Here is a 13,952-nt window from a genome sequence, read left to right as displayed (position 1 = left end):
AAAGCTTCACCTAACAGCCATTTACACACATTAATGTCTAAGATGCTCTCTGAACATAATAAATAATATTAATAATAATATGCCATTTAGCAGACGCTTTTATCCAAAGCGACTTACAGTCATGCGTGCATACATTTTTGTGTATGGGTGGTCCCGGGGATCGAACCCACTACCTTGGCGTTACAAGCGCCGTGCTCTACCAGCTGAGCTACAGAGGACCACAATAATAATGTAAACATGTATTACACAGAAATACTGTTCATTTAGGTTTGTGGTCCAATGTAATATTATTTATCAATGTTTGTAAAATTGTAGTACATTCAAAAGAAATGTTAGCAACTGTAGTTCTGCTTTATGAAGCCAGTTTGTTATTATATTTTGAAAAGGAAAAAATATTTGAAACTATGACATGTCCCCTTATGTATTCCATAGCTGCATGCAGCAGTCTCTACAGCATTATTTTATTCTGTTTGATTTTTTAAAAAGCTTTCCAAGCTCTTTCGCTTTCATTTGTCTTTCTTTAAAACTATTACGCTAATGTTTTTAATGGATTTCCTGACTTCTTTTTAACAACTGTTGGTAACGCTTTTTATTGTGAGTACTGTACACTGAACAGGAGAGAAACAAAAGGTTTATAGCAATATATTGAACCAATGAATAAATAGAACAACCTGCTTGTTGCACTGTAGGATACATTTTACAGGCATACAAGTTTCAGATATCAATTGAATTCAATAGGCATCTAACATTATACTTTCTTGTTATTTAGCATAATAAAATCATAAAACAAGTGCAGATTATTATCTTATTTATTTGAACACTGAAAAGATTAATAAAATGCTGGATACAGGTCTCCATACAAAAAGAAAGCTATGATATTTATTAGGATTTGTCTTCAAATAAACACTATAAACGCCACAAACTGCGCATGTGCAGACCGTCAAATCAAAGCCACTCGTTCGATATAAAGTTGTTTTTGACGAAAATGAAAACGTATCAGTTTGTCACTCACACGAGGTTGTAGTAATACCAAGTTCTACTTAAGACATTGTCTCGAATCTAGATTGTGCCTTTCGATTTTGAGAAAATTAACAACTAAGGAAGAATTGTTCACTTATCTTAATGACTTATCATACCCCAAACCCCGGTCTGGTCTGTTTGCCAAGCGTTCCCGGAAGTCTCACGATGTTACGTCTCTGGGTTTAGAAACTCTGTGTCATAGCTAATGACTTGTATGTATAGAAAACAACGGGAACATAAAATAAAGTTGTGAGAAATTGCATACTCTGCCAAAAATCGCGCACACATGATGCTCTCAAGCGCGATGTGCTGTCAGCTGCTACTGGGGCGGCGCACGAGAACGGTCAACCAGGAACTGAACCAGGAGAAGCAGTCGATGGTGTTGTTGGAATTGATATGAGATAATTTGAACGACAGCTTACTTATTCAAACGTATTATTGGAGTTGGTAAGATATTGGATTTGTTAATTTTACATTTAAAATGAGTTTTGTAAACGGGATAGCGTTGTGTTTACGGATTGGGCTGTGTGTGTGTCCTTCGCTCTCGCCGACCTCGGAAACGTTAGCTAGCTAGGCTGCTAGCTGTCATGCTTACCATTAAAATGGGCTGCTTGCTAGCTAGTCAATATGGGAGAGACTATAAGCACACAGATTACGCTTAAACCGGCTAGCAAAAACCTAAAACTGACCCTTAACTTACCTTAACCAAACCCTTAACCCTGACCCTAACCAAATGTTTATACATTCTGAAATGAAAGATCGGTTTGGGCGTCAGCCGTGTCCTTTAGCCTTTTCCAGTCAATATAACGTTAGCTAGCTACTGTACTCCAGTAAAATGCATTTGAGGAGAGACATTTGACTTTGCTTGCCAGCTAGTAGTAGTAGTAGTAGTAGTAGAAAGCTAGATAACGTTATGCCAGCAAGTAGCGTTAGCCAAGGCAGCTAAACGTTAGCGAGCAGGCTAGCTAAACCCGATGCAATGCAATGGGCACTCACCTCACAGGCACTGTTAGTATTAATGGATTTATAACGCAATCGACCTGATACAGTGCCTTGCAACATTTTCGTCGTAATCACAACGTGTAACGTTCAGTTTTGTGAGCATCTTGATCTTTGACAGACCCAGCTTGGCGGCGTTGTCATGGAGGAGACAAACAGGGAGGCTGTTGCTACGGCCGTGCAGAGGGTGGCAGGGATGCTGCAGCGCTCAGACCAGTTGGACAAAGTAGAGCAGTACCGCCGGCGAGAGGCCCGCAAGAAAGCTTCAGTAGAAGCCCGACTGAAGGTAGAAAATGATGATGATGCTAAGAAGACATGAGATACATTCTGTAATTCCCTATTTTTCATAAAGCTTTAGTCAGAATGAGATCTGTATATGTATTGTAAATACATGGCTCAGGCCTGAAACACCTTACCTCTCCCCAGGCTGCCATCCAGTCCCAGTTGGACGGGGTCCGCACAGGGCTCAGTCAGCTCCATAATGCCCTGGGAGATGTCAAGGACATACAGAGCTCCCTGGCAGACGTCAGTAAGGACTGGAGGCAGAGTATTAACACTATTGAGAACCTGAAAGATGTGAAAGATGCCGTGGTCCAACACAGTCAGCTTGCCTCAGCTGTCGAGAATTTAAAGAATATCTTCTCAGGTACGCTGCACAACTACTACATGTACCTCAGAGATACCATTCAATTGGGAACTGTTATTGTTGTCTCGCTTTTCATTTGTGTGCATTGAATGTACTGTTACGAAGTATTAATGTACAGTCAGGTACATCATTATTGGCACCATGATAAAGATTAGCAAAAAATACTGTATCAAATAAAGAATACAAATTCTGAGCTATATTGTATGCAAAGAAAAAGGTAAATTATATTATTTTATACTAATACAATTGCTTAGAGAAAGAGATTCTGTTGAACAAGTAAAAAAAAACGATCTCAAAGATAGAGGTCAAAATTATTGGCACCCCTGTTTTCAATACTATAGCACCCTCCCCTTGTGAGGATAACAACCCTTTTTTTAAAGGTTTTATGAGATTGGAGAACACGTTGGGAGGAGTATTCCTCCATAAAGAATCTTTCCAGATCCTTGATATCCTTCGTCTGCTCTTATGGACTGCCCTTGTCAATTCACACCACAGGTTTTCACTGGGGTTCAAGTCCGGAGACTGAGATGGCCATTACAAAATGTAGATTTTTGTTGTCAATTAACCATTTATTTGTGGATTTTGATTAGTGCTTGGGGTTATTGTCTTGCTGGAAGATTCAGTTGCGGCCACGTGTCAGCCTCCTAGCAGAGGCAACCAGGTTTGGTACTGAGTAAAGTTCATGATGGCGTTGACCCAGGACCAGTGGAAGCAAAATAGCCCCATAACATAAAATATGCACCATCATATTTTACCGTAGGTATCAGGTACTTTACTGCATATGCTTCTGTTTTTCAACGCCAAACACTGACCATCTGACCATAGCACCGGTTTCAATCCAAGTGCCAATGCCTTTTACAAACTCCAGGTGGTGTTATGGTCAGATTACATGAAAATAGAGCTCTTTTGCATCGCACGCCAGTGGTGGGTTTGGCATAGAAAAACGGAATCATATGCAGAAGTAACTCATACCTACGGTTAACATTTGGTGGTGCATCATGAACTATACCAAGTACCAGGACATTTTAGCCCAAAACCTGGTTGCCTATGCCAGGAGGCTGACACTTCGTCGCAAGTGGATCTTCCAGCAAAACAACCCGAAGCACACATCAAAATCCACAAAGAAATGGTTAATTGGCTACAAAATCAACATTTTGCAATGGCCATCTCAGTCTCTGGACTTGAACCACTCTAATCTCATAAAACATTTTAGAAAAAGTCTGTGTCATTATCCTCATGGGGAGGGTGCTGGAGTATTGAAAACGGGTGCCAATTATTTTGACCACTATCTTTTTAGATGTTTTCATTGTTTGTTAAACTAAATCTATTTTTCTGAGCAATTGTATTAATATAAAATAATATAATTAGCACATTCTTTAGCGCATGCAATATAGCTCAGTATTATTTATTTTATACAGTCTTTTTTTCTCATCTTTATCAAGGGTGCCAATTATTATCGACCTTGCTGTATATCATTCCCCTTCTGTGCAGTGCCTGAGATAGTGGCAGACACCCAGGTGCTGATTGAGCAGGCCGAGCTGCTGGAGGCCCACCGTAAACTCATGGATCTGGAGTGCTCGCGGGACGACCTCATGTATGAGCAGTACCGAATGGACAGCAAAAACACGCACGACATGAACCTGATCCGCAACTATTTTGGCGCGGTGCAGGGCCTGTCTGATGACCTGGCCAAGCAGCTGTGGATGGTGCTGCAGCGTGCCATGGGCACAGTGCGCCGCGACCCCACCATGCTGGTTTCAGTGGTGCGCATCATCGAGCGTGAGGAGAAGATTGACCGGCGCATGCTGGACCGCATGAAGCAGTCGGGCTTTATCCCCCCGAGTCGGCCCAAGCGCTGGAAAGAGAAGATGTTTGAGGTGCTGGAGGGCACAGTCACCACGCGCATCGAGGGCAGCCAGTCGGTTACGCGCGAGGCAGACAAGATGTGGATGGTGAGGCTCCTGGAGATCACCAGGAAGTACGTGCTGGACGACCTGATTGTGGTGAAGAACCTGATGGTGCAGTGCTTCCCACCACACTACAACACCTTCGACAGGTTCTTTAAGCTGTACCACAATGCCGTGTCCATGCGGGTGCAGGAGCTGGCTGCAGAAGACCTGGAGGCCAACGAGATCGTGTCCCTCCTCACCTGGGTCCTCAACACATACAAAAGGTATCCTTTCTCAGCCCGTATTCACAAAAGTCTCAAAGTAGGAGGGCTGGTATAGGATCAGTTTTGTCTTTTAGATCATATTGAATAAGATTAGGCTATACCTAGATCGGCTCTCCTACTTTGAGACACTTTTTGAAAACAGGTCAGGCTCTGATCTGTCCTCTGTGGCTCATGTAGCATCAGTGGTAAATGGGCACCAGTCCAATCATAGCTCAGTGGAATATGCAGGAAGTGTAGTACATCATCTTTGTGCTGCTGAGCCTCAGTCACCTCTCTACCAGCTTAGACTGCTGAATATCTTTGAGAGAGAGAGATCACAATGTAAAGATGTTGACCTATACCTACAGGGATAGTTCACCCAAATTACAAAAATCTAACTGTAAGCAGTATGGACAAGGTATGACAGAAATCCATGCTTTGGTTTAGTTTACCTGACACTATTTACAAATGCTAACATTTTAGCATTTGTGGCACAAATCCCATTAAAGTCATGGTACCAATATAAGAATCTATAAGTAACTTTGCTGAGCTTTACATTTAATATTAGATACTTTCAGATGAAAAATGCTAATATTGGTACCATGACTTGAATGGGATCTGTGCCACAAATGCAAAAACATTAGCATTTGAAAACAGTGCCAGGGAAACTAAACCAAAGCATGGATTGCTTTCATACCTTATCAATAGACTGCTTACAGGAAACCAATATGTCATTTTGTAATTTGGGTGAACTATCCCTTTAACCTCTCCTCATTTGTGTGTGGAGTGTTTCTCAAAATCATTAAAATTATGTAGGAAGAACAGTGGCACGGAAATACTTTGGTACTCTCCATATATGGGAAGGACTTGTAAGCGCTGCAAAGAGCAATAAACTCAATATTTAAAGCTAAACAGTCCCTAGGCACGAGAGGGAGGGCATAGCATGCAATCTAAGCAAAACTGGTGTAGATAATCCAATGAATGCACATACTACTGCACATCGCGTGCACCGACAGTATTGAACGGAGAACGATTCATGTACTGCTCACAAAGAACTAGCCTCATATCCATTTCTGACACAAGCATCAGCCAGCAGCTACCATGGAAACCACAACCACTGATTGGATGAGGCTGTGTAATTATAGAATTATAGATCACTTATACTCATACTGATTTTCTGTGAATGAGTGTGTGTTTCTGAGTATGTGTGTGTTTACGTGTGACTGCTTGTGAGTAGCCTATGTTTATAGGTATCTGTGTGTATAATATGGATTCGGGCATTGCCGTGAGTGCAGGTGCGCGAGCATGCCATGGTGTGTAAGTCTCTCTATAGCTGTCTGTCTGTTACATTAAAATACATGGAATATATGAATTCCACAGACAGTACAGGCAGGGCTCTCTTGGCATGTTCTCATACCCCACTGTGTTTATCATTTCCAGTGTGGAGATGATGGGTCACCCAGAGCTGTTGACAGAGTATGACATCCACCTGATGGATCCTCTGCTGCCTCAGAAGGTGGTGGATGAGCTTCTCAGCAAATACGTCCAGACCTTCACTGTGAGTCCAGCCAACACACTCTATGATAGCAGCTACATACTCTATCTTGTCAGATATACAGATATACAACTCACTCTCTGCATCAGTAGACAAATGAAATGTGTCATGAATTATTAAAGACAAAGGTAACATGGCTCTGGCTGACTCTCTCTCACCCTTCCACAGTCCAACATCACTGGCTGGCTTCGCAAGGCTCTGGAGACAGACAAGAAGGACTGGTTTAAAGAGACTGAACCAGAGGCGGATCAAGACGGATACTACCAGACCACCCTCCCCGCCATCGTCTTCCAGGTATAACCAGTATTCCTCTCTGGCATCAGCCTGAATCTCTTTAACCCACTGGACTAAGTGGACTAGTTGCTACTACAGTACAGTTACTATACTAGACAATGTGTATATGACAAAAATAAATTGGGATCTGAGAATTACAGTGATGTCACTAGTGTGTACTGTAAGTCTATTGGAAGGGGGGCCATCATCTGACATGTTTGTTTTTCTCTCCTCATCAGATGTTTGAGCAGAATCTCCAAGTGGCAGCTCAGATCGACGAGACCTTCAAAGAGGAGGTCCTGAAGCTCTGTTTAAAACAGATGAATTCATTCCTCATCAGGTAACATGGATTTCATAATGTTGTGTTTAATAATTGTTTAGTGATTAGTCGTTTACATTGATGGCAGTAAAGGTGTGTTACAGTGTATCAGGGATGGATTGCTATGTATATGACATCTACAATTGTCTTGTACTGCTGTTCAGGTACAGGGAAGAGGCGATCGCCTACAAGGAGGACCACTTGCGAGACCGGCAGCTCCCTCAGTGCTACGTCCAATACATGATCGCCATTATAAACAACTGTCATACATTCAAGTGAGTCCCATTGACATCTCCCTGTAAATATTAATGTCTTCTCTAACCTAATGCGGCTAATATATACCTGACCGTACCTCTGCCACTAGGGAGTCTATTAACAGTCTAAAGAGGAAATACTTGAAATCCACGGAGCCCACCCAGAATGATGCTGCCATAGAGAGGACCCTGAACGACGTGGCCAAAGATGGCTGCCAGTTTCTACTCGATGAAGTATTCCTGGATTTGGAGGTTAGAGCGAAGTGTTTGTGGACATATTTTAAGCTCTTTAGTTACTCTTATAGTCTAATATTTGACAGAATGTTGCCACAAACCTGGTTATGTTGTATCTGAGTGGTGATTTTGAGCTCCACAGCATCATCTCAGTGAGTTGCTGACCCGGAAGTGGTTGACGGGGACCCATGCAGTGGACACAATCTGTGTGACCGTCGATGATTACTTCAACGACTTCGCCAAGATCAAGAAGCCTTTCAATACGGTACATGGAAAAATTAATCAAATCATATCAAATGAGAGGCTTGGACAATTGATTGATCTGGAGAAATCCACACAGAGAGCAGTTTTGCATGTACAAATTGATAGTGGTAATCCTGTGTATTTGACTGAGTATGTTGTATGTGATGTGTTTAGGAGATGACCAGCGAGGCCCATCGCAGGGTGGTGGTGGAGTATATCAAGGCTGTGATGCAGAAACGGATCACCTTCAAGAATGCAGATGAGAGGAGGGAGGGAGCAGATAGGATGATTAAAGAGGCTGAGCAGTTCAAGTTCCTCTTCAGGAAACTCACTGCTGTGAGTGTTTCTTTTCTTCTTCCCTGTTTTTTTTTTTAGTCATTTAGCACACGCTCTTATCCGGAGCGACTTACAGGAGCAATTAGGGTTAAGTGCCTTGCTCAAGGGCACATCGATAGATTTTTCACCTAGTCGGCTCGGGGATTAGAACCAGCGACCTTTCGGTTACTGGCACAATTCTCTTAACCACTAAGCTACCTGCCTACATGCATCTTGATCTGGTCTTTCAGTAAATAGTTAGTCATAACTTCCTTAAGTCTTGATACTTACGATTCATTTTTCATTTTTGATGTAATGAAAACTGCTTTTCTCTGATAAGTCCATACACTGATACTGTTACTGATTTTTACAGTTTGTTTGTTTTGTCTCTATTCTGCTCCAGGGTGAGGAGACTGACCGGCTGTGTGATGCCATCGCTGCTATAGCTGAGGTGTTTAAACTCACAGACCCCACCCTGCTGTACCTGGAGGTCTCCACGCTGGTGTCCAAATACCCTGACATCAGGTCAGATCATACACCACTTAACACATAGGCTACACAGTAAATGAATGTTAGTGGGGTATCAAGGTTTTCAATACAATAACTTTGGCTGTAGGAGAAGTTACTTCAGATGTAGACTGCTCAAAAAAATAAAGGGAACACTAAAATAACACATCCTAGATCTGAATGAATGAAATAATCTTATTAAATACTTTTTTCTTTACATAGTTGAATGTGCTGACAACAAAATCACACAAAAATTATCAATGGAAATCAAATGTATCAACCCATGGAGGTCTGGATTTGGAGTCACCCTCAAAATTAAAGTGGAAAACCACACTACAGGCTGATCCAACTTTGATGTAATGTCCTTAAAACAAGTCAAAATGAGGCTCAGTAGTGTGTGTGGCCTCCACGTGCCTGTATGACCTCCCTACAACGCCTGGGCATGCTCCTGATGAGGTGGCGGATGGTCTCCTGAGGGATCTCCTCCCAGACCTGGACTAAAGCATCCGCCAACTCCTGGACAGTCTGTGGTGCAACGTAGCATTGGTGGATGGAGCGAGACATGATGTCCCAGATGTGCTCAATTGGATTCAGGTCTGGGGAACGGGCGGGCCAGTCCATAGCATCAATGCCTTCCTCTTGCAGGAACTGCTGACACACTCCAGCCACATGAGGTCTAGCATTGTCTTGTCCAGCATATGGTCTCACAAGGGGTCTGAGGATCTCATCTCGGTACCTAATGGCAGTCAGGCTACCTCTGGCGAGCACATGGAGGGCTGTGCGGTCCCCCAAAGAAATGCCACCCCACACCATGACTGACCCACCGCCAAACCGGTCATGCTGGAGGATGTTGCAGGCAGCAGAACGTTCTCCACGGCGTCTCCAGACTCTGTCACGTCTGTCACGTGCTCAGTGTGAACCTGCTTTCATCTGTGAAGAGCACAGGGCGCCAGTGGCGAATTTTCCAATCTTGGTGTTCTCTGGCAAATGCCAAACGTCCTGCACGGTGTTGGGCTGTATGCACAACCCCCACCTGTGGACGTCGGGCCCTCATACCACCCTCATGGAGTCTGTTTCTGACCGTTTGAGCAGACACATGCACATTTGTGGCCTGCTGGAGGTCATTTTGCAGGGCTCTGGCAGTGCTCCTCCTGCTCCTCCTTGCACAAAGGCGGCGGTAGCAGTCCTGCTGCTGGGTTGTTGCCCTCCTACGGCCTCCTCCACGTCTCCTGATGTACTGGCCTGTCTCCTGGTAGCGGCTCCATGCTCTGGACACTACGCTGACAGACACAGCAAACCTTCTTGCCACAGCTCGCATTGATGTGCCATCCTGGATGAGCTGCACTACCTGAGCCACTTGTGTGGGTTGTAGACTCCGTCTCATGCTACCACTAGAGTGGAAGCACCGCCAGCATTCAAAAGTGACCAAAACATCAGCCAGGAAGCATAGGAACTGAGAAGTGGTCTGTGGTCACCACCTGCAGAACCAGTCCTTTATTGGGGGTGTCTTGCTAATTGCCTATAATTTCCACATGTTGTCTATTCCATTTGCACAACAGCATGTGCAATGTATTGTCTATCAGTGTTGCTTCCTAAGTGGACAGTTTGATTTCACAGAAGTGTGATTGACTTGGAGTTACATTGTGTTGTTTAAGTGTTCCCTTTATTTTTTTGAGCAGTGTATAAGATACACTACATAACCAAAAGTATGTGGACACCTGCTCGTTGAACATCTCATTCCAAAGTCATGGACATTAATATGGTGTTGGACCACCCTGTGCTGCTATAACAGCCTCCACTTATGGGAAGGCTTTCCACTAGATGTTGGAACATTGCTGCGTGGACTTGCTTCCATTCAGCCACAAGCATTAGTGAGATCGGGCAATGATGTTGGGCGATTAGGCCTGGCTCGCAGTCGGTGTTCCAATTCATCCCAAAGGTGTTCGATGGGGTTGAGGTCAGGGCTCTGTGCATGCCAGTCAAGTTCTTCCACACCGATCTTGACAAACTATTTCTGTATGGACCTCGCTTTGTGCACGGGGGCATTGTGTCATGCTGAAACAAGAAATGTCCTTCCCCAAACTGTTGCCACAAAGTTTGAAGCACAGAATCGCCTAGAATGTCATTGTATGTCATTTCCCTTCACTGGAACTAAGGGGCCTAGCCCGAACCATGAAAAACAGCCCCAGACCATTATTCCTCCTCCACCAAACTTTACAGTTGGCACTATGCATTGGGGCAAGTAGCGTTCTCCTGGTATCCGCCAAACCCAGATTTGTCCGTCAGACTGCCAGATGGTGAAGCGTGATTCATCACTCCAGAGAATGCATTTCCACTGCTCCAGAGTCCAATGGCAGCGAGCTTTACACCACTCCAGCCGACGCTTGGCATTGCGCATTGTGATCTTAGGCTTGTGTGTGGCTGCTCGGCCATGGAAACCGATTTCATGAAGCTTCCGATGACCAGTTCTTGTACTGACGTTGATCCCAGAGGCAGTTTGGATCTCGGTAGTGAGTGTTGCAACCGAGGACAGACCATTTTTTTAGCGCTCAGCGGTCCTGTTCTGTGACCTTGTGTGGCCTACCACTTCACGGCTGAGCCGTTGCTCCTAGACGTTTCCATTTCACAATAACAACACTTACAGTTGACCGGAGCAGCTCTAGCAGGGCAGAAATTTGACAAACTGTCTTACATTTTACATTTACATTTACATTTTAGTCATTTAGCAGACGCTCTTAACCAGAGCGACTTACAGGAGCAATTAGGGTTAAGTGCCTTGCTCAAGGGCACATTAACGTCATTTAGCAGACGCTCTTAGCCAGAGCGACTCACAAATTGGTGCGTTCACCCTATAGCCAGTGGGATAACCACTTTACAATTTGGGGGGGGGGGGGGGGGGGGGGGGGGTTAGAAGGAATACTTTATCCTATCCCAGGTATTCCTTAAAGAGGTGGGGTTTCAAATGTCTCCGGAAGGTGGTGAGTGACTCCGCTGTCCTGGCGTCGTGAGGGAGCTTGTTCCACCATTGGGGTGCCAGAGCAGCGAACAGTTTTGACTGGGCTGAGCGGGAGCTGTGCTTCCGCAGAGGAAGGGGAGCCAGCAGGCCAGAGGTGGATGAACGCAATGTCCTCGTTTGGGTGTAGGGACTGATCAGAGCCTGAAGGTACAGAGGTGCCGTTCCCCTCACTGCTCCATAGGCAAGCACCATGGTCTTGTAGCGGATGCGAGCTTCAACTGGAAGCCAGTGGAGTGTGCGGAGGAGGGGGGTGACGTGAGAGAACTTGGGAAGGTTGAACACCAGACGGGCTGCGGCATTCTGGATGAGTTGTAGGGGTTTAATGGCACAGGCAGGGAGCCCAGCCAACAGCGAGTTGCAGTAGTCCAGACGGGAGATGACAAGTGCCTGGACCAGGACCTGCGCCGCTTCCTGTGTAAGGCAGGGTCGCACTCTCCGAATGTTGTAGAGCATGAACCTGCAGGAGCGGGTCACCGCCTTGATGTTGGCGGAGAACGACAGGGTGTTGTCCAGGGTCACGCCTAGGCTCTTCGCACTCTGGGAGGAGGACACAGCGGAGTTGTCAACCGTGATGGCGAGATCATGGAACGGGCAGTCCTTCCCCGGGAGGAAGAGCAGCTCCGTCTTGCCAGGGTTCAGCTTGAGGTGGTGATCCGTCATCCATACTGATATGTCTGCCAGACATGCAGAGATGCGATTCGCCACCTGGTTATCAGAAGGGGGAAAGGAGAAGATTAGTTGTGTATCGTCAGCGTAGCAATGATAGGAGAGACCATGTGAGGATATGACAGAGCCAAGTGACTTGGTGTATAGGGAGAAAAGGAGAGGGCCCAGAACCGATCCCTGGGGGACACCAGTGGTGAGAGCACGTGGTGCGGAGACAGCTTCCCGCCACGCCACTTGGTAGGAGCGACCGGTCAGGTAGGACGCAATCCAGGAGTGAGCCGCGCCGGAGATGCCCATCTCGGAGAGGGTGGAGAGGAGGATCTGATGGTTCACAGTATCAGGGGTGGAGAGGAGGATCTGATGGTTCCCTGTCTTGTTGGGAAGGTGGCATCCTATGACGGTGCCACGTTGAAAGTCACTGAGCTCTTCAGTAAGGCTCAATTTTATATTATGATGGCCATTGTTTTTACCATTGTAGTCTTAATTGATTGCCCTTAAGATTGTCCTTCAGTAAAAAGGTGTCTGATTGTGTCTGTCCTCTGTTGTCCCCATAGGGAGGAGCACATCGTGGCCATACTAGCGGTGAGAGGGGACGCTAGCCGAGAAATGAAGCAGATGATCATTGAGACGCTGAACCAGAACAAGCCTTCCTACGCCGGCAACACCCAGCACATCTTCAAGGACATCACTGTCCCCACCGTGACCATGACCTCCATGTCCTCCTCTATGGCCGCCACTGCCAACAAACTGCTGAAATAAATAACTAGATTCTGGAGAGAGATGGAGACACACCTGGGTCGTATTCATTAATGCACAAAATGATTTGCAACGGGGGGGGGGGGACCGAGTTTGGGAAACCCTGCCTTATTGGACAAGTTTGGATAGTCACTCCCTGTTTGTCTTTTTTATATATTGTTTAGTGCCTAGTGATTATGACCCTGGCTCACAAGTGCACAAAAAAACAACATACTGCAACAAATCATGATTTTTCTTTTCTTTTGCACTTTTGAAACAGATTCCACAGACCTCCAATGAAAGGCTTGGACTGTAGTCCTTGAGGATCTGTAAGCGTATGATACTTGATGAAAGAACCGTCAAACACAACCAAGCGGTTTTGTTACTGAAATGAGACCTTGCTCACACCACCCACCCCTCCATGCTTGCTATACAATGAACAGTTTGAAATTGTTTCAGTAAGAAACTCTTTTCAGTGTGTGATGCCGAATGTCTGTCAGAAAATCTATTAAAGAAACCCTTTCCCCTGTCAGTCTGTACATCTGTTTTCCTCATTTACTCTGCTGTCAGGGAGAGGTGTTGACACGCTGAAACAAGCCAAACTACTGCACAGTGCACCCACACTCACATGGAATCATTTAATTGGTTGGCTCATTTGATGGTTGCTGTGAAAAAGCTCCAGTTAAGCCATTACTTTGCAGAAGCCCCTGTCAGCTTACTGCATCCTTCATCATCTCCCTCTGTCTGTGTGTGACTCCACTGCAGCATGCTGCCTCTTGACTTAAAGCAATGATACTCCGCTCTCCCTACCTCTGTAATACCTCTAAATGTTTAATCTGGCTGCACGCTAGCTGTTATGTGACTAGTGGAGCAGTGGAAGGGGTAGGAAGTCACCAACAGCTAGAGGGGACAGTAATCACCCTGGGTAGGGTAGCACAGCCCAATGGAAGGAGAGGCAGAGGGGGAACAGCTGTAGGGGATGGGAGGGGTGGGGCCAGCATTCCCGTGATGATAGTAA

General features: G+C 45.4%; 1 protein-coding gene across 2 annotated transcripts; it reads left to right on the top strand.

Annotated features, from left to right (window-relative positions):
* Positions 1-1,167: 1,167 nt before the first annotated feature.
* Positions 1,168-13,473, top strand: LOC311147088 (exocyst complex component 3-like). Of its 2 annotated transcripts, XM_084183714.1 has the most exons (13): positions 1,168-1,467; positions 2,141-2,305; positions 2,446-2,665; positions 4,157-4,838; positions 6,258-6,375; positions 6,541-6,666; positions 6,885-6,985; positions 7,129-7,239; positions 7,329-7,470; positions 7,595-7,717; positions 7,870-8,031; positions 8,414-8,535; positions 12,754-13,473. In XM_084183714.1, exons 2-13 carry the CDS (start codon positions 2,162-2,164, stop codon positions 12,956-12,958), a joined length of 2,256 nt encoding a protein of 751 aa, XP_084039840.1. In that variant the 5' UTR covers positions 1,168-1,467; positions 2,141-2,161; the 3' UTR covers positions 12,959-13,473. The 2 variants fall into 2 exon arrangements, with proteins under 2 accessions (XP_084039840.1, XP_084039841.1); XM_084183715.1 differs by having other exon boundaries at positions 1,198-2,305.
* Positions 13,474-13,952: the final 479 nt, after the last annotated feature.

This window comes from Coregonus lavaretus (assembly GCF_964263955.1).
Source record: "Coregonus lavaretus genome assembly, chromosome: 19".
Taxonomy (NCBI): domain Eukaryota; kingdom Metazoa; phylum Chordata; class Actinopteri; order Salmoniformes; family Salmonidae; genus Coregonus; species Coregonus lavaretus.
Note: the sequence above shows the minus strand (reverse complement) of the source record. Positions and strands in the feature narration are given on the sequence as shown.

Bases quoted from the DNA above. Each gene is read 5' to 3' on its own strand.
- LOC311147088 (XM_084183714.1), top strand. From the start codon at position 2,162: ATGGAGGAGACAAACAGGGAGGCTGTTGCTACGGCCGTGCAGAGGGTG. The intron at 2,306-2,445 runs GTAGAAAATGAT...ACCTCTCCCCAG, and splicing joins CAGTAGAAGCCCGACTGAAG to GCTGCCATCCAGTCCCAGTT. The intron at 8,032-8,413 runs GTGAGTGTTTCT...ATTCTGCTCCAG, and splicing joins TCTTCAGGAAACTCACTGCT to GGTGAGGAGACTGACCGGCT.